This window comes from Miscanthus floridulus, unplaced genomic scaffold (genome assembly GCF_019320115.1).
Source record: "Miscanthus floridulus cultivar M001 unplaced genomic scaffold, ASM1932011v1 fs_482_1_2, whole genome shotgun sequence".
Lineage (NCBI taxonomy): Eukaryota > Viridiplantae > Streptophyta > Magnoliopsida > Poales > Poaceae > Miscanthus > Miscanthus floridulus.
This window is the reverse complement of record NW_027096821.1, coordinates 20256-46038: the sequence shown is the minus strand read 5'-3', so window position 1 is coordinate 46038 and position 25783 is coordinate 20256. Positions and strand designations below refer to the sequence as shown.

The 25783-nt window shown below is 45.0% G+C and overlaps 1 protein-coding gene across 2 annotated transcripts; it reads left to right on the top strand.

Moving 5' to 3' along the window:
* The first annotated feature begins 2923 nt into the window (after positions 1-2923).
* On the top strand, positions 2924-7830 carry LOC136531938 (protein FLX-like 2). 2 transcript variants are annotated; one of them, XM_066524593.1, is made up of 5 exons: positions 2924-3130; positions 3262-3983; positions 4080-4222; positions 4339-4436; positions 7031-7830. In XM_066524593.1, exons 2-5 carry the CDS (start codon positions 3376-3378, stop codon positions 7652-7654), a joined length of 1473 nt encoding a protein of 490 aa, XP_066380690.1. In that variant the 5' UTR covers positions 2924-3130; positions 3262-3375; the 3' UTR covers positions 7655-7830. The 2 variants fall into 2 exon arrangements, with proteins under 2 accessions (XP_066380690.1, XP_066380689.1); XM_066524592.1 differs by having other exon boundaries at positions 3234-3983.
* Positions 7831-25783: the final 17953 nt, after the last annotated feature.

Below are 25783 nucleotides of genomic sequence, written 5' to 3'. Positions count from 1 at the left end.
ATGTGGTATGCTCCTATAATACCACGCTTGAAATATTTGTTCAGAAACAAAGAGCATGCAAAGTTGCTGCAATGGCACAAAGAAGACCGTAAGGTAGACGATATGTCGAGACACCCCGGTGATGGGTCCCAGTAGAGAGTAATCGACAGAGAATTCCCAAAGTTTGCAATGGCGCAAGGAACTTAAGGTTTGCTTTAAGTACAGATGGCATGAATCCTTTCGGAGAGCAGAGCAGCAGTCATAGCACTTGGCCTTTGAAAGAGTAAATAATTTTAGCTGAAAAAGTTATCAACATAAATTGATAGAGCAAGATTTTAAAAAATTTTAGCAAAAAGAATCATCAAATTTGAAGTTAGTATGAGGGAGAAAGACTAGTTATAAGTTTTAGCCAGAGATTAAAAAGAGAAATCAGAGTTCTTCGTCAATTTGAAAATTGAATTTCAAACAGCACTTTGAAGTAGTAAATGATTTCAAATGAAAAAGTTATTAAACAACAAAGTTCTATAACTTTTCGAGATCTACAACTTTTATTTTAGTTATTTCTTCATCCGAGGTCGTTTAAAAAATTTAAATTTTGGTACTTAATATTTACTATTCAGAGTCTATTTATAGGGGTTGCTCAATATAGAGCCGCCCCTACAAATAAGATCGGATTTATAAGGGCGGTTCATTTGGGAACCATTTGTAGGGGCTGCTCAATATAGAGCCGCCCCTAAAAAAAGAGGCGTTGCTATAAATTCTTTCTGTAGTGGTGGTAGACGAGTGGTCGTCGTACTTAAGGATGTGGTCATGCTATGACCCAATCCTCTTTGCTAGCATTTTGTTGGGGGATGACCCATGGGTCCTCGACCTCCTGCCCTATGGGTCTCCAACCCATCATATTAATGATCGGAGGGCACGATGTCCCATAGACCGGGGCAGTTTTTGAGGTCGAGGACATTGGTCGGGGCTTGGTCTCCACCTGATTGTGGTCACTAAAACATTTCTCCCTTGGTCCCTGGTTCGGTTTGTGACCCTATATCGGGTCTGTTTTTTCGCCCACGAGGGGTGAGACCGTCCACTGTAACCACATGGTCGAGCAATGCGTCTCGTCGAGCGTCAATGGGTAGTTTGAGTGGAACCCGATTGTCCCCCGTAACATAGTGGAGTTCGGCTGTGCCTGGTCGACAGACGTCCCATTAATGATCGATCGTCAATCCCCAGCCGCTTCGGCAGCGACCAGAGGGCTAGCAGCCTCCCCCTAGGGGATCACCCGGGCTGACTTGAAGTCAACGACTCAAACACAAGTTTAGATGGTCGGGAGGCTCGGCGCCATCCTGATCGTAGTGAAAATTAATTAATTTTTCATTCCAATCCAACCCAATACATATGAGTTAAGGTTGATATGAGTACAGTTAAACAAGACTTAATTGATGCCAAGATTACTAATTACCGTAAATGACGTGTATTTAGTTTATGACACTTCTATTTTTCGTCCTGTTCGTTTGAGCTTGTTTAGCTTATAAGCCATTCTTTTTCAGCCAATGAACAATATCTTTCTCTCACACCAAATCGGTCAATAGTACTTTCAGTCATGGCTTATCAGCCAAACAAGCCCAAACGAACAGGGCGCTTATCGCTGCAAAGCCTCACTTGTACTCGATTAATACCACATAACTCTACACACGGGTAAATCTATATCGCGCTCGAGCGTTTGTAGCGCTCGGTACACTCAGATTTCTTGGCCGTCGATTTCCTGGCGCTTGGCGCTCGCGTGGCACATTGCGTCCGTACGTGGCTCCCGCCTAAGGCTGGATAACGAGTTGGCTCGGCTCGGCTCGTTCTGACTCGTTAAGATAACGAGCTAACTTGGCTCGGCTCGTTATCCTAACAAGCCAGAAAGCTAGCTCGGCTCGGCTCGTTAAAAGCTCGAGCTGGCTCGTTAAGCTCGTGAGCCAGGTATAAAAAATACACAAAATATAATATTGTATTTATCTAAAGTTTGAGAATAATAATAATATAAAAGAAATACATCTAGACCAATTATTAGTCAATTTATAGGGTCTAGATCAGTTACAAATCAATTGTAAAGTATAAGACATGAAGTAATACAAAAACTAATATAAGTTTTGATATTTTTTTATGGAAGCTTGACTCGTTTAGCTCGCGAGCGGCTTACGAGCTGGCTCGTTATAACTAACGAGCTAAAATATTGGCTCGGCTCGGCTCGGCTCGTTATCATAACGAGCCGATCCGAGCCAAATCGAGCCAGCCACGAGCCGAGCTTCGTGTTTTTCGTCCAGCCTTACTCCCGCCATAAGCCTCTGTTGGCACCTGGCAGGCGGGCTCCTTTCTCCTCGGCTTGGCCTGGCCCGTGCGCGTGTCACGTCTGAACGGGAAGGATCAGAAGTAGGCGGGGCTTGCTCGCTGTCTCGTTTCGGCCCTGCTCCTGTTCCAATTAATTTATTTCTTGATTAGTAGTCCCAGATTACATCTCATTAAAACATATTTTATTATTTCTGTTTAGGTATAAGTTCCGTGTTTAATTGATGTAAATGATTGTTCGTAAATCATAATGTTTAGAATTACTCGAATAATTATCTGATTTTTTTTTGCTTTTTAATTTTTTGTATGTTTTATTTGGTTTTCTTTTGAAATCTTTCAATTTGGCTTCCATAGACACAATTTGGCTAATCTTTTTGTTGTTTTATTTATTATTTTTGCATTATTTTGAAAAAAATTATTTGGTTCATTTAATCTGGCTATTTGTTTTGTTTTATATGTTCATTTATTTAAATTAGAATCAAGATTTGTTTGACCATCAGACTATGTCCAGAATTGGTTATTTTTGGCTGACAAAATATCGAGTGCTAGGAGTGCTGGAAACAGTGTTTTGGTGCCTAGACACACCCTTTTTGTTTTCAGATTAGCTAGTCTCAAAGACTTCGACAGAAGAAATTCCCGTTTTCGCTTCACTATTCTCCCTCGTCCCTGATTTATCCCCCAAACTCACCGCCGGCGACGGGGCACAGCAGGCCAGTTGTCCTTTCGCCGGAATCTGTCCATCCCCATCCTCCTCCCCGCCTCTGCGCGTACTGGACCACCGTAGAGCGGGCATCCATCCGGCCTTGGTCTATTCCTTCCTTTGCTCGTTAGTAACCCTGATTTTTGCTCTACGAGTTTGTTTCGTTCTCAGCCGAATCCAAATCTCACTCTGCATTTGCGGATTCGTGCCCTATTTACTACTATTCCAGCCATCCCATCCATCCATGGTTCGACTAGGTTCGTCTTCTCCATCGCGGAAGCTCAACCCGAATTGACGCCAGAAGAGAATCGGTGCCCTAGGTGTTCGCGCAGAATTATTTTCCAGGAGATTTGGGGATCGAGTCGAACCCTATGCCCCGCTTTAAGCCTGCCGCCGGCCTGCCCCCTTACCACCACCGGGCACTCCCCGGTCCTGGACCCGGCCATGGGCAGGGTCCAGTTCCCACGGCACATGGGATGATGCACCGGGAGGTCCGTGACCCGTACGGGCCGCCGGGGCACGGGCCCGGTCCGTTCCCCTACGACATGCTGCCCCCGCCGGAGGTCCTGGAGCAGAAGCTTGTGGCACAGCGCGGGGAGATGCAGAAGCTGGCCGTGGAGAACGACCGGCTTGCTGTGAGCCACGCCTCGCTGAGGAAGGAGCTGGCCGCGGCGCAGCAGGAGCTGCAGAGGCTGCAGGAGCAGGGGGAGGCCGCGAAAGCCGCCGAGGAGCAGGAGATGAGGGGCCTCCTTGATAAGGTTGGGAAGATGGAGGCCGACCTGAAGGCCTGCGAAAACGTGAAGGTGGAGCTACAGCAGGCGCACGCTGAGGCGCAGAACCTTGTGGCTGTGAGGCAGAGCATGGTGGCCAATGTGCAGAAGCTGAGCAAGGACCTGCAGAGGAACCTCGGTGAGGCGCAGCAGCTTCCAGCACTCGTGGCTGAACGGGATGCTGCAAGGCAAGAAAATCAGTACCTCAGGTCTGTAGCGGATGCTGCGTTTATCCTTTAGCATTAGCATATATATTGTTCAATATGTGATTGGCTCCACCTTTGCATGCACTATTTATATTTCAGGAATACGTATGACTACGAAAGGAAACTCAGGGTGGATCACTCAGAGTCTTTGCAGACAATGAAGAGGAATTATGACTCCATGGTTACAGAGCTTGAAAAACTCCGTGCTGAGTTGAGGGACACATCTAATCTTGACAAAAGTGGTATGGAGTTTTGTCGTTTATCAGTTATTTCCTTTATTGCTCTATATATGTTAGCATCTATAGGGACTAGATTTTTTAATTCAGTTTTTTTCACCATGAAACATTTGTAAGTGTAGGTTTTTTCTACAATAATACCACCCAAAAGGCCGATGGTATATCTAGCCATCTTTCTGTTGGACAAATTTCTTATGATAGTGGCTACGGAAGTGCACAGGTGAGCCGTGAGCATCTTTAGTTCTTTACTTCCTAGCTTAAAAGTTGTTAAATGTCTGTTTGCTTAAAGAGGCCATTTGGCAGTGATTCTGAAGCCCGTTTCATTCTAGAAATGCCAGAATCTCTGCCAAACGGTTTTCTACTGGACGTTTCATTTCACAAAGCACCAAGAAACAGACCAAAGCTGGTTTCACATGAGAAACGGTCCCTCTGTTCCCACCTCCCCCTTAGCTTCACTCATATTTACTGCCTTTTTCCACTGTTAAAATAAACTCCACCAATTCTCACTTCTTCCGCAGATGATCAGATTAATCTGATCTGATAGGGTTTGGTTAGTGTGTGCATATATTTTTTATTTGTTATATCATTAGAAGCATATGTAAAGGGATACATCAATTAATTTAACCAACATCCTCTCTTCAGAGAATCTGAATCTGGGCAACCTGCCAAACTATTTAAAAAGTGATTCCGATTCATGGAGAAACGTTTCTGAGGAGAAACTAATCTGAAACATTTCTTGGAGAATTTGGATCCCTACCAAACAAACGATAAATATGTCCTACCGTTGTGATCATGAATTCGTGATTATCTGCCACTACAAGACAGCATTTACTTAAGTGTTTCCTCAATATCAGAAAATCTGTTCATCAAATTGCAATTGAGCCCTTTTGTTGTGATTCTTTCATAATTTAATTTCTACCTTAATGGTTTAGTATCACGGTGCATGCTTAAATTGGAGTTGAGGTGTCCTGATCCACACTTCAGGACATGAATTCAAGAGGGTTCATTCTCAACCTAGCAGTCCACCCACTCATTGTTCTCTTCCTTGTTGTCTAACAATGCCAACTTTCCAAATGAACAATGGCCTCATCTGATTTCAATGCCTCATTTCTCTGTTCATTTATTCCATCCCATTCCCCAACTTTCCAAATGAACAATGGCCTCATCTGATTTCAATGCCTCATTTCTCTGTTCATTTATTCCATCCCATTCCCCATTCAGGCATTCAGCCTCAATACTAGATCCTCTCCGCCATCTCCTGGGCGTCCTGCTCGTGCCAGTGCTTCCTGTGACACACACCACCCTCCAGTGCCACCTCAACATGTCATTGAGGGAACCTAGAACCTACTAATTCTTACGGAAATTCTTTCGTCACCTTAACATGCAGTTACTTGCTCTGTATGGACAATGCTTTATATGAAGGATGCTCAAAATTTTCAGCTGCCATAGTTTGTTAAATCAGCAAAATTTGCCTGATCTGACCATCTTGCTTTGCATGTCTAACATTTGATAGAGCTATACAAAAATATGCCAGATAGTTTAAAGATGGCACATACCCGCCATGTCGAGATTCTAGTGTGCATAGTACATAGCGTGTTACTGCTAGTATTGAATGATTGAATCAGTGATCTGGATGCCCCCTGTTCTCATATTGGGTAGTCATGGGCCCATGAGCAGTTGCTGATCACAAATGCAGAATAACTTGCACTAATGCTAGATTATATAGTTTCGTTAAAAAAAAGCTAGTTGATGAAAGCCGGACAGGAGTGAATCAGAAACTGGAGTTATGGCGGGAGACTTTGGAGTCCAAAGGTTTTAGACTTAGTAGAACTAAAACTGAGTATATGAGATGTGACTTTGGCACTACTACTCGGGAGGAGGAAAATGTTAGTTTGGAAGGTCAAGTAGTGCCTAGGAAGGATACCTTTCGATATTTAGGATCAATGCTACAGAGGGACGGGGATATTGATGAAGATGTTAGCCATAGAATCAAAGCAGGGTGGATGAAGTGGCGGCAAGCGTCTGGTGTCCTATGTGACAAAAGGGTACCACAGAAGCTAAAAGGCAAGTTTTATAGGACGGCGATTAGACCTGCTATGTTGTATGGTGCAGAATGTTGGCCTACGAAAAGACGACATATTCAACAGCTAAGTGTCGCGGAAATGCGTATGTTGCGTTGGATTTGCGGTCATACAAGAAGGGATCGAGTTCGGAACGATGATATACGTGAGAGATTAGGGGTAGCGTCAATTGAAGAAAAGCTTGTCCAACACCGGTTGAGATGGTTTGGACATGTGCAACGGAGACCTCCAGATGCACCGGTGCGTAGTGGAATCCTAAGTCAGGATAGTAACGTGAAAAGAGGCAGAGGAAGACCGAAGTTGACTTGGGTAGAGGCAATAAAAGGAGACTTGAAAGGATGGAATATACCCAAAGACTTAGCCTTAGATAGGAGTGCTTGGAAGACAGCTATTCACGTGCCTGAACCTTGATTGCTTCTGTTGGGTTTCAACTCTAGCCTACCCTAACTTGTTTGGGACTTAAAAGGCTTTGTTGTTGTTGTTGTTAAAAAAAAGCTAGACTGTATAGTTGGTTACTTTTAAGTTTGTCCCTTGATTCTCTCTTTTCTTTCTTCCTTTTTTCTGGCATGAAGTTAATGGATGCTGCTATCTTGCTGTGTAGAAAATGGATCGCAAAGTAATTAGTCTACCATTTCAAAGCACTCATAATATGATTTCTGCCTTCAGCTTATTGTAACTCTGTTTGGATTCATCTGTATCTAGTGATAACAATATGATTTTGATGTTAATTCAGGCAAGGACAACTCCTACTGGTCTGGCAGACCCTTTAAGTGGAAGCCCTGGAGGGACTGGTCTTCGTTCTGGATTTGATCCATCAAGAGGCAATGCATATGATGGTTCTCATGTTGCCAATTTTAGTTCTTCAAAAACCGGGACCCATGATGCAGCAAGGGGTGCCACTGGCTTTGACTCTTTGAAGGGTTCTGGGTATGATGCTTCAAAGGCACATGTAATTGGACAGGCGTCAGCTACAGCGGCTCATGGGGGCCTTGCTGGTTACTACGGGTCCAATCAAGCAACATCGGTTCCATATGCATGGGGACAATCTGCATCGACCCATGGATCTGTACAGGTGCCACCATCTTATGCATCTGGGTCAAACACATCCTACAGCGCAGCAGCAGTGCGTCCCTATGGCTCAGCTCAGGCGCAACCATCATATGGACAAACACAGGCACCATCTGCGTATGGGCACACACAGCTACCATCATCCTTTAGTCTAGCACAGTCACAATCCCCCTTCACTGCTGCACAGGGGTCCTCTCCCTATGGGTTGGCTGCACAGCCTCCAGCATATGGATCTGGGCGAGCAGGCACTAATGCTGGCGACTATGAAGCTTCTCTTGGACGTAAATAAATTTACGGCAAATTTGTAATACTTGGCTACTTTCAAAAGAGAGATTTGTACACCGAGTTAAAATCCTTTCTGTAGCTACTGAAACCTTGTTGTTTAACTGTTCAGAGATGCCAGAGGAATCTGTTACAGTCGATAAAAAAGATTATCTCTGTACATATCGTGATGCTTCTTAAGTTCTGGTGCATTTTTTTTTTGCTCAATAGAGTAGGCCAGTTGGGAACTCAGATTTGAGTTGCGTGCTATTGGTTTTATATCTGTCTTCACCAAGTTATGCCCATTGCCTGGCTGAAATGCTGCATGTACGATATGAAATACACACTGCAGATACTGGGGCTGTGCTAAGTCTTAGCTTGTTGCTGCAACTTTGTAGCAAACATCTGAGCTGGGAAGAAGCTGCTGGCAAAAGATCAGGAGATGCCTGCGGCCTACCTGAAAGCATATCCTTTCATCCATGACTTAGCAACAGAATGACAGACTGAAACGCATCATTTTACACCCATGATTGTTTACGGTACACCAGGGTACGTTTTCATGCAGGGGAAAAAAAGAGAGGTGCACGAAAAATCCATGGTGAACTAATGTCTTCTGAATCTGCATTTCAGTGGTCATGGATTAACAGAAATTAGTCGCTGAAATTCCAGCTTGGACCCTTTGCTTGTTGGTGCCGCACCACAGCCGTAGTTCTTAGTGGCCGCACTACTACTACGTCGATGGCTCTAAACCTCCAACAGAAATTCCAGCCGTAGTTCTTGGTGGCCGCACTCTTGTGTCTGATGGCTCTAAACCTCTAACTGGACTCCAGCAGAATAAATTCATGCGACCTACCTTTGCAGAAAGCAGGACAGAAAAAGACCCAAAACGGTTCCAACTCTAGCTCTACGCACAGGGGAATATATTAGGCCCTATACTGCCTGCCCCAAGGTTAAACTTGCAATTGGTGTAAGAAAGATGGTATTGATTTGATGGAAGGGTATAAAGCGGAAAAAGAGAGGAGGCTTTACAAGAACAGGAGCAGTACAAGTGAAGCTCGTGAGGTAACTGGCCAGCCGGAAAAGGCTCACTGAATAATCACTCTTTTATCTCTGGAGTGCTCCATCTTTACAAAAGGCAGTCTTCTTGCAGTAGCATGAAGCATGGCCATGGCGAGAGTTTATTCAACTTGTGTCAAATCACTCGTACGGTATGTTTGCTAGCGCGACATATGTAGCTTACTAGCTTTAATAAGAGCTTATCCATTAAACCAACTGAATGATGACATATATAGCTGTGAAAAAAAACTACCACTGTTTTGCTTTTTATGATTTATATATGCCATTCAACATTGATGTTGCCTTTGCCTGCCTACACATTTAGGTGTTTTCTATATAATTAGGTTGAATTTCAACCGCTACGACGACGTTGGTGCATTAGCAACGTACAGATCGGATCAACAAAAAAACTTTAGCCTAATCATAATCTGCTTTATTGATCATATCACTATCTTCTGCCCGCACTATGGAGCCGAGACATCTCTTTAAATGGATATATCACATGCTTTCTAGCTAGGTTCTATATATAAGTAGTTACCATTTGTCGGATTCTGTTATTCTTAATTTGTTTGCTTGGCTCACATGAGAGGGAAATAGGTCATAAACTAATATTAGCTTGATCAAAAGAGGTAAATCTTTAGCATATGAAAATCTCAGCCGCAAGGTCGAGCTAGGATTATCTTAATACACACACACACACACTCTTTTCTGTACATACGGCCGATGCCTTCCTTTAGAAGCCATCTACCCCCGTTCGCTGGTCTGAAACTTGGCTGAAAAACACTGTTCCGGCTGAATTGTTGTGAGAGAAAAACACTGTTCCGACTGAAAAAAAAGCCGAACAAGCCGAATATGGGGTAAGCCGAACAGGGCCATAAAAGAACTGACATGCAGCTTTACTGCACCGAGAATCGATGCAATTAGTTTAGCAGGGATTAGGACCCAAACATATCTAATTCGTAGCTCCCAATGACACTTGGACACAAAACATACACAAAAGAAATTGGTGATGGGCACATAATAAACACATATAAAAGAACTGACATGCAGCTTTACTGCACCGAGAATCGATGCAATTAGTTTAGCAGGGATTAGGACCCAAACATATCTAATTCTTAGCTCCTCGCCTAACATCCCTGAACCCTCTGCCCATCATTAGGATTCTGCCTAAAATTCGTTGTTATGATCGACTCCACGTTGTGATTACAGTAAGAGCGCATTACATGTACGGCAGGCACTAAACTAAGGCCCCATTCGCTTCGCTGAAAAAACAAGTCGAAACACTGTTCTGACTGATTTGTTGTGAGAGAAAAACACTGTTACGGTTGAAAAAACAAGCTAAAAAGTACGAATTATAAGACAAGCGAATAGGGCCTTAGGCAAAAAAATGAATGAAGAGACCTTGCAGCTTCCCTCCTCCTCTAGTCTAGAGAGACATGGTAAAGGCAAGCCCAGCTGTGGGTAGTGGGAGCTGTAGCCTGTAGGCAGCAGCACAGTACTGCAGCTTGAACTGATCTTTTTATGTGAGTAGAATATGATCGCTTTTACATAGCATCATAATGCCCTTTTTGACTGATCCTCATTAGTCAGTAATCTTGAATTATTGTATACTATATACAGATAGTTAGATACGCGCACACATACGTGCTAAAGGGGGTTGGAACTTGGAATGATCTGGTGAAAGAAAGAAACTTGTGCATGCGAGTCTACTTGTTCGGCACCGAAAAATGGTAGATTATTGGAGCAGTGTGAAAGCCCGCTACTTTTTATCATGACACGAATTGTTTTTGTGGAATTCTGATTAAGGGCGCAATGCAATGCAAGATCACGGAATTGCGTGCAAATCACGGTTTGCTTCTCTGGACTTCTCTTGTACAGGAAGCTGTAGCCTGTAGGATAGAATGCATCCGGGGTAAAAAGATCTTGGCGAGGGCCTGCTTAGAATAATGGCCATGAATGAAGTGACTGAACGTATTAGTGACTCTGATGAGATGCTGGCTTATCCCCATAAGCTTCCTTATCTAAACAGTTCCTCCTCCCTCCATTAATTCTCCATTCCCTTATCTGAAACTATTACATTCAGACAGTGTTCTACTTGATGCACGATGAACCACTGTGAAAGCTCAACTTGTATTTTGTTTTCCTATGATTGAGAGTAATATATGTATTTATGGCAATTCTTATCTGAGCGAGGGGTTTATTATTGCTGGACAGCTAGATTAGTTCTGAGAACAACTAGAGAAGCTCTGGAGAATCCTTTTTGGCAACTGAGAATTTTACTGAAATGTGTCGCAGCACGTGCATCGCATTTCAGTTGGAGCTGAAAGAGATTGTTTTCACTGAATGGGCAATCATAATTCAAAGCCGCCAATTGGCCAGTAAAGGAGGGAAAGTGACCGGTGATAAATAACACGTTTTTTTTTTTTGAGACGTTCGTCTTCCACTAGGCACTAAGCGCCCTAAGAGCTAGCTACATCGGATGGTTTCCATCAAGCACACCCCAAGGGAGAACTCGAATAATCCACGTCTTTCCTCCAGGATCCAATAATGAGAACGAGTTTACAATACTTAGTCCATTTCATACAACAAGAGTTCTTAGAAATACATTATGCAATATTAAGTTCATAGTGCAGAATTTAAACAGCGGAATTACAATAAACATCTAACGGTAGAATACAAGAATCCGTTTGTGCCCACCAGAAGAATCCTCCACACAACAGCTACTCTTCAAGCTACACCTGCAAACAGGGATGAATAAACCCTGAGTACACAATTTACTCGCAAGACTTATCCGACTAGTGAGAATAATTTCCTGACTTCAAATGATATGATAAGCTTTATGGTTTGCTGGGTTTTCTTTTTGCAAAAAACAATACTAGTAGTGAATCCTTATGTATGTTTCTTATTAGCAGTCATGATTAGTTTATTATCTAACCATTCTAGGTAAGCATCTATTCTACTTTCAAGCAAGAGTTAAGCAAACAGATCCATTTCACCATCTTTCATCTTTCAATTCTTACTACGGTGCTAGATTGTAAACAAGTCGTACCGGATTACTCGGCGATTCGCGAATCAATGTGCCTAGCTGGGCACCCCGAAACACACACCCCGCTTGTACCCTAGGAACAAGTAGGACTAACCCATCACTCTTCTGTCAAGGGGTCCAGGTCCTCGTCCAAACTTGGACTCCAAGCCCCCACACCTGAGTCCCGGACTCAGTGTGGTGCTTAGACCTCCACCATCCCCGTCTCCAATCAGTCGGTCTAGAAAGAGCCGGAACCCACGACAAGAGAGCAATAAGCCTTCCCTACTCCCATAAATAAGTATGTGCTAAGGATAATAAGTTTATGACTTGACTAGAATCCAATGCAATGGTCGGTCCTTAACCGACACAGACAGGGAAAACAGTGTAACCAAGCTATGCCCTGTTGGTCGCGGGACACAACCTCTTACACCCACCAATATCCATACCATATCCCTATCCGGTCTCCCTTTCTTTTCACTATTTTATCATGAGAATGGTAATAATAATCACCTATTGTGAGTAACGGTAGGTTACTTACGCTACTGAAAAACTTAAGCATAGCAGCTACTCGACCTAAGCTAGTAGGCCTTATAGGTAGGTATATCTATGTATGTAGTTTCAATATAAATCCTGTAACGTAAATGCACATCATATATATATTTTTAGTGATTATTCAAAATAATGGTTATGCACCGGGTCTTGCCTTGGGCAGACGGGTGGTCAGCTATGTCAGTTGTCAGTGGCTCCGAGGCTTCCTCCTGTACGAAGACTTCCTCCTCATACTCCTCAATCACCTCCTCGTATTCCTACTCTCCAGCGGTCACAAACTCCACCAATGCGTTCTCTACATGCATGCAATGATGATGCAATACTTAGCATTTTAACAATAGCAGCCCTTAAAATAACAATACATCTACCAAGCTACTAAGCTAACTCTAATGACTAAGATGCTAAGCTACCCATCCTTTCCACTAAACATGTATGAAACATTCAAGTATTATCTTAGCAACCAAAAATGCATTTCTTACTTTATTTACGATTTCATATATACTAAAACAAGGAGTACTTAGCTACCCTATATATCAACATATTCTAAGGCTACAAAAATTATAGTGAGCACATAATAATACAATGAACCTACTGTAAAAATTTCATGGACAAAACTATTACCCATTTGTCACAAAAATTCCTACAAATATTAATCTAAATACTACTAAACACTCGCAATTGATTTAATAGGCCTCAGTATCAACTAAGACATGCATAAACAAACTACGCCATCAGATAGACAACATTTTTAGGAACTAAACAAAATTAGTTTCATAATTTTTGGATACCCACAAGATTTTATATGATTTACCAAAGCTTAGCTCAGAAATACAATTGAAAAACTATTTCTATTCTCCACGAAAAAGCTAAACTGATTTTGGCTCAACACGGTCCACGCGGCGCAACGCGTGCGCACGCGAGCACGCGGCGGCCCACAGGCGAGGCATGGCCCACGCACGGAGGCGGCCCGCGCGCATCGGCACTCTTGCAAAAACGCCCCTAGACTATGAGCAAAACAACCCACAGTCCACGTTACTATTTCTATAGACCGACTTTACAACGGAACCCTCGGATATTTCTCCTCTTTACAACGGCAAGGCCCCCAGCCTCCCCCGTGCACTCCGGCGCGACAAGCGGTGGCACTGGCGCTTGTGCCGGCCACACGGGACCCACGCTGACCTATGTACGAGGCCGACGCTCACCTAGGGTTCAACGCGACACGATGGGTGGTGGTTGCATGAGTCGGGACACCGTAGAAGAACCTCGCCACGATGGCGAGCACCCTGCAGCAATGGCGATGGCGTTCAGGTGAGCCATAGCAACACCATGGCGGTAGAGGTAGCAGGTGAGCAACGACAACTCACCAGTGACCTTACCGAGAAGCCGGCTTGGCCGGAGACAACCCGAGCGAGGCTAGCCACATGCGTGCTGCGAGGTGAACGGTGAACCACAAAGGCACGGCCGCGTCAATGGCGAGGAGGCGGCACCAGAGCTGCGACTAGCATGCACATGACGAAGAGGGAGCCAAGGCAAGCTAGTGGTGTAGAGGAATTAGAGCGGGGTGAAGTGGTGGAGGCTGGCCACGATGCGGGCGGTGACGGGCCTTAACGGCACGGCGGCGGGCAAAGCTCCAAAATTGGAGCTCGGCGTGATGCGACTCAAGGCAGGGTGGGGTCGGCTAGAGAGGGGGCGTGAGGACGGAGACATGAGCATGAGAAATTGATGAGAGGTGCTCGGTCTCTGGCTTCACTGTGACACAACGCGACGGCGGTGGAAAACAGAGGGAGAGAGAGAGACAAGTGCGACAGTGGGTTCGGCTCATCCACGCCTTGGCGGGATGCAACCGACCGAACTTAGGGTGGCCTCTGCTAAAAGGTCCTAATGGTTAGAGGAGGGTGAATAGGCTATTAAAAATTTCTACAACAACATTTAGTAAACTGGTTAGACAAATATGAAGCGAAGTGAGTGTTGCGCTAGCCTACTAAAATTGCAAGCCACCTACCACAATTCTAATTTCTATAGTCTTTATTCACACAATGGCTATGCAACTACACAAAGTTAGTGTGTTCTTAAAGGCTAACTAAAGAGCCATACTAACCAAACTAACAAGCTCTCACGACTAGCTACACTAAAGAGCTTGACAACTAGTTTGTGGTAATATAAAGAGAGAGAGAACAAGATGGTTATATCGTCGAGTCGAGAAATGAACCAATCAATCATAAGAACGAATATCAATGAAGACTGATCACCTCGGAATCAAATGATGACACAATGATTTTTTTCTTTGTCAGCAAGCTAGTCCTCATTGTGGTGATTCACTCACTTGGAGGTTCATGCGCTAATTGGCATCACCCGCCAAACCCTCAATAGCGTGCCAGCCAACCAACACAAGATAAAGATCACACAAGCCACGAGCAATTTACTAGAGTATCTTTTGGCTCTCCACTGGGGAAAGGTTAAGAATCTCTCACAATCATCATGATCGGAGCCAGAGACAATCATCAACCTCCGCTCGATGATCCTCGTTGCTCCAAGCCGTCTAGGTGGCGGCAACTACTAAGAGTAACAAGCGAATCCCATAGCAAAACACGAACACCAAGTGCCTCTAGATGCAAACACTCAATCAATGCACTTGGATTCTCTCCCAATTTCACAAAGATGATGAATCAATGTTGGAGATGAGTGGGAGGGCTTTGGCTAAGCTTACAAGATTGCTATGTCAATAGAAATGGCCAACAGAGTGAGCTTGAGCTAGCCATGGGGCTTAAATAGAAGCCCTCACAAAATAGAGCCATTGACTCCTCAGTCCATTGAAAATCGAGGCCACCGGACGCGTCGGTCGTATTGACAGGATGCAGGACCCCAGCGTCTGGTTGCGCGATACACGCCACGTGGCACCTACTTCAAATACTAATCGGCCGATCTTAATGGTCATCAGTACATTTAAGTTGTGACCGGATGCTCTACAGTGTATGACCGGACGCAGGACCCCAGCGTCCGGTCACTTTCAGTAAGGTTCTACTCTCGATCAGACGTGTGAGTTCAATCATGACTGAACGCAGGACCCTAGCACCCGATCACTTCCAGTAAGGTTCCAGAGGCAGAAATTTCCGACCGGACACGTCTGGTCATGCCCGACCGGACTCGCCCAACGTCCGGTCACTCACCGTCTCCTCTGTGCGCTGCCACATCAGCACGACCGGACGCTGAACAGTGTTCAGCCAGAGTCCGGTCGCATGTATTCGGTCAAGAGACCGAGGGCGGCCTTCACTGCGTGCCACTGACTGGACACAGGACCCCAGCGTCTGGTCACTGCGTGACTAGCGTCCGGTGCAGTCTGTGAAACCCTGTCTTTTCTGTATAGGGCGTCGGTGGCACCATCGGACACTCCACCGGTGAAGTTTTGAACCCTTGCTCCCAAGTGCTAAACACAATGTGTATCACCTTTATGCATGTGTGTTAGCATATTTTCACAAACATTTTTAAGGGTGTTAGCACTCCACTAGATCCTAAATCCATATGCAATGAGTTAGAGCATCTAGTGGCACTTTGATAACTGTATTTCGATACGAGTTTCACCCCTCTTAATAGTACGTCTATCGATCCTAAATGTGATCACACTTGCTAAGTGTCTTGATCACCGAAATGAAATGGCTCCTACCACTTATATCTTTGCCTTGAGCCTTTTGTTTTTCTCTTTCTTCTTTTCAAGTCCAAGCACTCGATCATCAACATGGCATCAACATTATCATGTCATATTCTTTATTTGCTTCACCACTTGGAATATGCTACCTATCTCATGATCACTTTGATAAACTAGGTTAGCACTTAAGGTTTCATCAATTCACCAAAATCAAACTAGAGCTTTCATCTGCGCACCCGCTACATGACACTGTGGCCAAACCACATGCGCGCGTGGGGGCATGTGGGGGCACGGCATGCACGGTCGTAGCCCACGTGCGAACTAGGACAAGGCAAGCGGCAACAGCACAGCGTCGCAGTGGCATCGGTAGCGGCAGTGTCGCGACGCGAGGCGGGTCGACAGTGCGGACGCGACGGCGAGTTCATGGCGCCGGCAGCGGCTCCATCGCGGCGCGTGCGGGGAAGTCGACAGCAGCAGCAGCGGCTTCATGTAGCGGGGCCAGCGGCAGCCAAGACATGGCCAGGCCAGAGGCGTCTACGGCCGGCTGCGCGCAGCAGTGCGCGCACGCACACACGCGACCAACGCGGCGATGCCGAGCGCCTGAGCATGGTGATCGCGGCCATGCGGCCAACCAACCCGAAACCGTGACACACGAATTTTAAAGCCTTCAACACGACCAGACGGTTGCTCCTAAACCTAAACCGTCTTCATCGTGCTCAAGATGGCACATGAGACTACCAAATCGAGCTATAACACTACACCCCCTTTAACCCAATCTCTCACGATAAATTGCTAAACATAGCAATGTCTAGCTGTCGGCGGACTGGAAAATTTAAAAGTTTTTGAGTTGGATTTGATTTCCATTCGTGATTTCTAAGCTAGTGAAAATATTAGCTAGTAGTATCATTTTTCGACCGCAAGTATTTCATTGTCATCTATAAAGTTTATACTTCAAACTTTATTTAAGTATCACATACATGTTCTATAACATTTTTGCTTAATAAAAATTGGTTTTAAACCCTAAGTGATATAACATGACTATTGAATTAACTTTCGTTTCACATTCTAGTTGACCGTTTCGAGTTTTGGAAATTGATCTACACATCTTATTACATGCATTAACACATAAACATGATGCTCATAACATGTTTTAGTAAATGATTTATGATGTAACACCGAGGGTGTTAATAGACTGGTAGGTAATAGGGATTGGGAGGGGGGGGTTTGTGAAAATTATGTGCATGTGAGTAGCCTGTCAGGACCAGGCTGTGTGCATGCCTCCCTCCCCTCTTTGAAGCTACGGAGTAGTAGTAGGTAGGGATGGATTCGATCATCCAATGTTTTCCTCTCCGACAAATCTCCCACTTGGAGCTGGAGGTTCAGGAAAAGATTCATGCATGCATCTGTTAGCTTCTGTGGTGAAAAAAAAGGTTGAAACACCTGGGGCCGAGGCTGAGTGAACAGATTGAACTGGCTGTGGGCTTGTGGCTGCCCTCCCCGGCCAGTGTGATTCATTCAAATCAAATAATAAGCAAAGCATCAGAGCCACACAACATGCACAAAGAGTCTAGAAAACTCTGGGTCACCAACAGGATTCATTCATGAGAAACTATCATTTGAGCAGCACCCAGCAAACTCAGGGATTTCACTGCAGAAATCCTTGGCTAATAGAAGGTCAAACAGCAGGGAACAGCTCCACTAAGGCCTTGTTTAGATTGCAAGTTTTTTCACTCTCTCTCCTTCACATCAAATCTTTGGACACATGCATGGAGTATTAAATATAGATAAAAAAATAACTAATTACACAGTTTGATTGTAAATTACGAGACGAATCTTTTGAGCCTAGTTAGGCCATGATTGGACAATAATTATTAAATATAAATAAAAGTGGTACAATGTCAAATACTAATTTCTAATCTCATTCTAAACGAGGCCTAATGCGAGTACTATAGAAAAGAACGGCTGTGGCAGCAACGCTGCATGCTGCTCCACCAGACACCAGCTGCTGCTCATCAGCCGCCGTCCTGCAGAATCCAGCGGTGAGCGGCGAGTGTGAGTGAAGTCTGGCCGCACGCGTGCTCAGGTGCATGCTGTTGCTGTGCGCCACAGTCCCATCCCACCCCGTTCCCATGGCGGGTGCGGCGTGGGCCACTGGGCCTCGGTCTCGGCCCATCCCCACCGTCCAAACCGCCCGCCAACTTGCGCGGGCGGGAATCCTTCCCGATTCCGTTCCGCGCGCTCCGTCGTCGGAGCTGCCACGCCACCCGCTGCGCTGAGACTGAGAGCCAATGAGCCACTGCCCAGTGCCCACTGAACTGCACCGCACCTTCGTCCCTCGCCAGCCAAGGCCGGCCCCCGCTATAAATTGCGCTCGCGCCAACCCACCCCCGGCATCATACATATCGATCGGAAGCCAAGCCAGCTGCCAGCCAACCAAACCAAGCAACACCAGCAGCAGCTCATCATCATCATCATCATCATCAGCTCCGGCTTCTCCGTGGTCCTCGCGCTAGCTCGACAGGTCGGCCCAGGGGCGTACGTGCCAAGAAGTACACGAGCCAGCGAGGAGCGAGATGGGCAGCTGCTTCTCTTCTTCAGGGTCGGCGGGCGACGACGCGGCCGTCTACGGCGACGAGGGGAGGGTCAGGAAGGTGTGGCCCAGCGACGACGACGGCGGCGAGTGGGACGTCGACAACAGGGCCGCCATCTACATCGACAAGTTCCACCGCCACCAGTCCGGAGTCGTCTGCTCCGACTGCGCCGCCGACCAGCAGCAGCAGACACCGGCTGCCGCCCAGTGACGACTAGATAGCTGGCCGGCCGCCTATATATCATGAGCTGAGACTGAGATGGATCGATGAAGGAGTTCAGTAGTGATGTCTTGTTTTGGTGGATCCAATTCCGATCCCATCGGTTATGCCTGCCTGCCGCCATCGCTTCCACTTCTTTCTTCTTCTTCTTCTCCCTTTGGTTTCTCTGTAGGATTATCGAGATAGCTGCTAATGAATAATCATATCGACGGATTAGTCTAGATTGTGTAGTATGCATGTAAATTTGTTCCATATATACACATATGTGAAGAGACGATATGCGCTTGCTTTTCGAATTCTCTCTTGCAATGCTTCCTCCAATTCAAACAATAATCCTCTCATCTCCAAGTCTCCCGCTACATGTTTGTTGTTGCATGGTACTCCACTACTACACTTGTGATATGTGTTTCAGACCAGGACACATGAATCAACATGAAACTCTAATAATTAACGAAACAAGATGATGATGATGATACAATAATAATTCACACTTCATATGTGAGCTACATGTGGCCTTCCTAACAAGCACTTTTCCTTTCCACGAAGCACGGTGTGGATTTGTTGGACCCAAGCAAAGTGCATGCCACATGAGCGGCACTTTAATTTGGAAATCGATGAGAATGAAAGAAGCCGATGAGTGGATCCGACCGACTTGCGCACCATGCATCATCTCGGCCTTCTTGTACAGTTCTCTAGCTGCTTTCCTGCTTGTGCAGTGAAAGCTCCACGGCATGCATCCGACAGTTCAATGCAAATCCTTTCACAAATCTCATTCCTAGAGCTGATTATGAGTCATTTCAACTTTCAACCTTGTGCAAAAGCCAACGAGTGTCATTTCCTTCTTTCTATCAGTCCTTTCCTGTCCTCCTATGCCATGCTACCGCTCAAGTCGCTAGCTATGCTGGAAGATCATGATTCGCTGCTGATCGATAGCAAGCTATACCTACCTAGCTAGATCAGTCTGCAGATATTTTTCTTTCTCAAGAAAAAAAAGTTATTGCTACCCCTCATATATGAGAATTTCTCTTTTTTTCAAGACAAAGGAATGAAAACAAGAATTTCTAACCCAAGTATACTTAATTTTAACACTCTTGTACACTCATATATTTCACATGTCTGAATTTCAAGATGATTCCAAGTAACACTCTTGTACAACCAACTAGTAAAAATAAATTGTTAATTTTCTGATTTGTTATTTGCTTTTGTATCATGATATATCAAATTTTTGTCCATGTCTAACTATAGCAAGAATTGTAAATTGTTAATTGTTTATGTGCCAACATAGATTAGATTTTGTCGAGTAGCGGTTTTGTCTAAACGGTTTTTTATTCTCAGAACCTATATAAATTGCAATGAACTAAATCTGAAATTTTAGTATAAATTGTGCCTATTCTCAGAACCGTCATATGAAAGAAAGCTAAAATTCAGGCACCCTAATTTTAATTGCACATACAAACTGAAAGCAAGTGCCGTGTGCACATCACCTGATATATCACTTTTGTTCTCATGCATAGTTATCAACAGTTTGGCATATCTTTCTTAGTTCTTTTTAATAAGAAAGCAAACAACTGTTATCTAACTTGATTTCTTTTGAGAAAAATAAGAAAGAAAAGGCAAACAACCGGTATCTAACGCCAACTTGGCATACATATAACAAATGCCACGTATCAGAAATATGCTGAAGTAATCTTGCTTAGTTTCTTAGAGCGATGGCACCATTAGTTTTACTATATATATGCAGCTTCATACTATCATTATGCCAAATTGCCAACTAATTAATGTTGTGATGCCTAGTTGCTAATTTTCTTTTTCAAAGTAGCAACACATATGGCTGAGAAACCAACAATCTTCTTTGTCATCTCAATAGAATAGAAAGAAGCAGGAAGTTTTCTAATCATCATTTTTCTGCAGATTACCACCCATAACTGTTTTATAGGGTGTACCTGTGAAATGAAACCTTACTACCAGACAAACAAACATTCAAATTTCATCCAAGTAAAAATGTAAATTTTGGCCCATGTGTTGCTAATTTCAGCTAGTTAGTGAGTTACATGTATTTTTCAGAACTCTGATCTGTTTCTCTTTTAAAAATTTTCTCGAATATGCTTATCTTTTTAAATTCATATTTTAATTTGAAAACATAAGGCTGTAAAAGACCTACAATTCTTGTTCCACACGGCGACACTGGCATCAAGGAATCCCAGTCCCCAATCTTTTTTACAAGGAAATGAATCCCTAAAATGTGACCAAATGTGACCTGCAAGATTCAATTTTCCCGGCAGATTATACAGGTCACGTAAACTTGTCTCTCAACTCTCATCCTTTCTTTCTTTGTTCTGTGGAAAAGAACTCACTGAGGGGGACTAGGAGTAGAGCATCAAATCCTCCTGGCGAACGAGCCTTTCCTTTCATTCCTTTTCCTTCATGGCAAATGACACTTTTGGTAGATAAGAACAAGGCGCGATCCATCGTTCAATGTGACACAGATTCACCGGACCTGTTGGTGTTTACATAAAGAAAAAAAAAACAGATGCTTGGAATAATACGCTCTAAAAAATGAACACCCGTTAACTGATTGGATGGATTCATAGCAGATAGCCCTCACTAGTGGAAGCATAGATATTATTTGCTCAGGTTGATTTGTATACGTTTTTCTGACTGTCCAATCCATGGTTTTTACCAAAGAGTGAAGGCTAGCTAGCGAATCCAAATGTTCTGCGAGAGATTGCTGAAATGCTGTTCTATCTGGAGCATATGCTGGTGCCGTGCCTTTATTTCCTCTTCTGACTCTCAAGTAAAACATAGGTGCAAAATATTTTGTCTGCAAGCTTCTGAATGCATCTGAATAAAACGAACAGCATAGTGCTAGCACACAGGAACGCATGCAACTATATGGAAGGATTTTGCAGGCCATGTGGCCTGGTGATTCCTCAACCCTAATTGTGGCCAAAGTGGCAAGTGTTTTCGACCAGCGAATACAATGCGTTACTGCATAAGATACTCTCACCCAATGATGCTACTTTACATACATAAGCGTAAATAATTCCATCTTATTTCCCGAGAGCTGTATGTAGAAGCATCATCCAGGTCTTCGAATATTTTACATGCAAGATTTTCAATAGTTCTCCTGCTACGCACATGCTATTTGATCAACAACTTGCAATATTGCTTTATATAGTTCAGGCAAGCCCTGTCACTTTTTACAGGCTCAACTTCCCAGTAACTTCTGTTAGTAGTAGTAGAACTTGGCTTATGGAATCTGGCGAGCTAATTAGTCACGGAATGTTTGGTGCTCCTGACTTGAGAATAATCACAATATGCAGGGCCGGGGCCCCGTTCTTGGCGACAGATTTTCCATGGCTCAGTTTCAGACAGCCGCTGCGTCGTCCTTTCGGGGCGCTCTCTCTCTCTTTTCCAGGGAATTGTCCATTGTGTGGATGCCTTGGATGGCAGTGGACGGGGGAGAGTCCTTTTTTCTGCACTTTAGAAAGTACTGGCAGTTTCTTTCTGTCCCCTGAAAAATGGCCACCGTGCACGTGGACAAACCATTGTGGGTTGTACGAACTGTACGCTACCACCAACCTAGCAATCTGCGATCATGGCTGTCAAATTGTAATATCTACTGAGGCCGCGTTTAGATGACGAAAATTTTTGGTTTTGGTTAATGTAGCACGTTCGTTTGTATTTAGCAATTAGTGTCTAATTATGAACTAATTAGGTTCGAAAGTTTCGTCTCGCGCTTTCTCACCCAACTGTACAATTAATTTTTTTTTGTCTACATTTAGTACTCTATGCATGTGCCGCAAGATTCGATGTGACATTTTAGGGTGAAAAATTTTGAAAACTAAACAGGCCCTAACTTATGAGAAACAGAATCCGGCCCACTGTACGGAGAAGAAGAGAAGACCGGAAGGCACACCATCAGCCTGTTCGCTTGCTCGTAAACGATCGTAAATTTCCAGCCAGGAACAGTGTTTTTCTCTCACACCAAACCAGCCAACAGTAAATAATCCACGATACGATACGGCCTCCCGAACAGGCTGCATAGCGATAGGCCTTTAGTTGTTTGGGGCAAAACAAATCATCAAGTTGTTGTGTCGATCTGCTTTTACCTTGCCATTCATAGAAGAGTAGTAAGCAGTAGTGCTCGTTTTCTAAGGCCAGTCTCAGTGGGGGTTTCATCTCCCAGTTTTTAACACACCATATTTTGAAAACAGTGCAGAAGAGTTTTATCCTCATGAAACTTTCTCTACTCTCATGAAACTTTTATCTTCTCTCTCTTCATCAAGACAGTACCATGTCAGCATATTTAATGTCCATATAACTCTATAAAATCTCCATTAAAACTGGCATAAGTTGTAACCCCATAGCTAGCCAGCCGGAAAGCACAAATGCATGCAATGCACGTCACACTAGCTAGCTATATACAATAATTGTCTTGTAACTGAAGATCTTCAGGCGGAAGCCAGCTTAGCTATATGGGGAGAAGCGGCCACTGTCGCAGGGAACTTGCACTGGGTGCGGCCAGTGAATTGAACCAACTTGAGCATTAGGCTAGACTTGCAGTGGTCTCAAGCTGTTGTCCACGGAATCCTGGAAAGCGTCGGCAATCGGCATGTTGCAGGAGAAAGAGAGGGTGAGCTGAGCCTGAGCCTGCCTGAGCGAGGAAACTAACTAAAAGGAGGTTGCCACCTTTGATCAGCTTTGTTCACCTGACGCCTGACGCTTGAAGATTACTGTCGTCCGTCGTTCACTCTTGCACGAGGCTGGGGGCGCCGAACCCTTCCAACGTCAAAGCGCTAGGAGCGCTCTTTCCAGACATCAGAAATGAGTTGCGCTAGCAACAGCGGAGGCGCAAGCCCACTTCTGTGTCAGCTGTCATTATCTCGGTTTTCTACCATTTGTGTTATATAATATCGATCAAAATTTGAATCTGTATGTCCTCAGCTGTAATTTTGTAGACTTGGTAGGACGCTCGCCAAAAGTGCGTTGTTTGTATGGTCAAACTATTCTACCTTAATTATAATGATGCGTAAATCTTTTGTCTATTCGAAGAAAAAAATAGATACCTGAGGCTCTGAACTACGCTCGTCACGTGGGCCCACGTCTCCTGTACTTACTCTTAGAATTAGGATGTCCGGATGTTTGTTCCGGTTTTGAAGCAAGTCAGAGACACAGGAAGGAAGCCCTTTATTTTCGTTTTCTTCACAAAAAATAAGATTTCAGTTAATCCCTTCCCCAGAAGGATTAGAGTGGGTGAGGCCGTGAGGGGCCGGGATTTTGACTTGTAGCCTTGTAGGACACTAGGACGACGAATCGAAAGGGTGGCCGGGTAGCCTGCAGGGGGGCGGGCATCGATGCTTTGCTACCCTACGGGCACCGGCTATTTATGTTTGTAAGAGTAGATGTAGTAGATCGGTCGAGTAGCTAGCTAGGTCTCCAATCGTGTCTCCCGGGCGCTGAGCTGATCGAACATGCCCAGGTTCTTCTTGTCCGTGGCCCTAGCGATCGGGGAGGCCAGGAGGAACCCGGGCATGGCGTCCGGCCGGTCCGGACTCACGGTGACGACTGACGACACGTCGTCCCTGGTGCTGCTGCTAGGCTGATTATGGGCTGCTGGAGCCTGGAGGGCATGCAGGCTAGCTAGGCCCAAGGATAAGGGCATGAGGGCGTACGTGATCGGCAGCAGCAGGGGTGGTGCATGATCGTCAAGAGACACGATGGACTCGACTTCGCTTTTGACATCAGGGCGACATGGCGAGCAGCATGCATGCTGCATGCCAGCATCCATCATGTTGACTGTTGAGGATAGGCGACGACGCACACCGACCGACCTGCAGGACCGCCGCCCCACGGGCCACGGCCACGGCCCGGCCGGCGCATCGCATTATTCTGGTTCTGGTCAAGCCCAAGTCGTCTCCACGGCCCGGCGCGGCGTCCCGTGCTTATCGCGTTCTGCTCTGCTCTGCTCTGGACTTCTGGTCGTCCTGGCCAGCTAGCTAGAGTCCACACTCAGCTCCGATGTTTAACGCCGGTTCGCTTGAACGTTTACGTGCCTTATAAGTCGATTGATACTGTTTTTGTTATGAGAAAAAAACATTATATTAATAAACATGGTTGATATGATCAAGCGAACATGGTGTAAACTTTAACCATGCATAGATAATAATAAGGCTATACTGTATGCTTCGTCTATTAACGACATCATGAATAATAACTCTATATTATTTGCCTTAATTATCCCTCTAGACTTGCAAGTCTACGCACACGGATTCCATCCACCGTAATGTTGGCGTGGCTTCATAGAGCAGTCCCAATAAAAAAAACTAGTAGTTTCTATAACATAAGATACTGCACCAAAAAATTACTGCTTTTTAACCCATGGTTTCTATGAGTAATAACTATTTTCTCTTTCTCTCTTCCAATTCTATCTTCTTCTTCCAATGAGAGTGCGACACGAGCTCCCTAGAAACTGGTGGTTTATCCCCAATGGCGATTTCATGGTTTCTTGGTGCATTGGGTCAAAAGTAGACCTGATTTCTTCATGAAGAAACAATTTCTATGATTTTTGCTCTCTTTCTTTATTAATTACGTTGCCATATCAGCATTTTACCTACGTGGTAAGTCATTTAATGAGGATAGAAACCATCATCAATGCACTATTAGGACTGCTCTAATTAATCATTCCAGTTCCACGTCTGAGCCTGTCCAAAAGCTTTCGCGACGCCCCTCCCCACGTGCACCATGTCACCAGCCCACAAAACGAAGCAAGCAATTGCAGCGACGACTCGACTCGACTCGAGACCAAGACCACCGCCCGCCCGGTGGACTGGTGGTCGCCGGTCGGCAGACCTCACGCGGCACGCGGGCAGGCACCGACCGCGTGGACCTGTGTGGCCACATCGCCGCTGCCACCTGATCGAGCAGCCGACCACGCCGGCGCATCGGATCGCCCCGCCGAGAATCTGTCCCGCCTGGCGGCCCACAAGCCGGGCCCGACCCACGCCGTGCCCCCCTGTCCAGGCCGCCGTCCTCCCTACAGGGCCGAAATACCCCACGCGTCAGGCCTCTCCC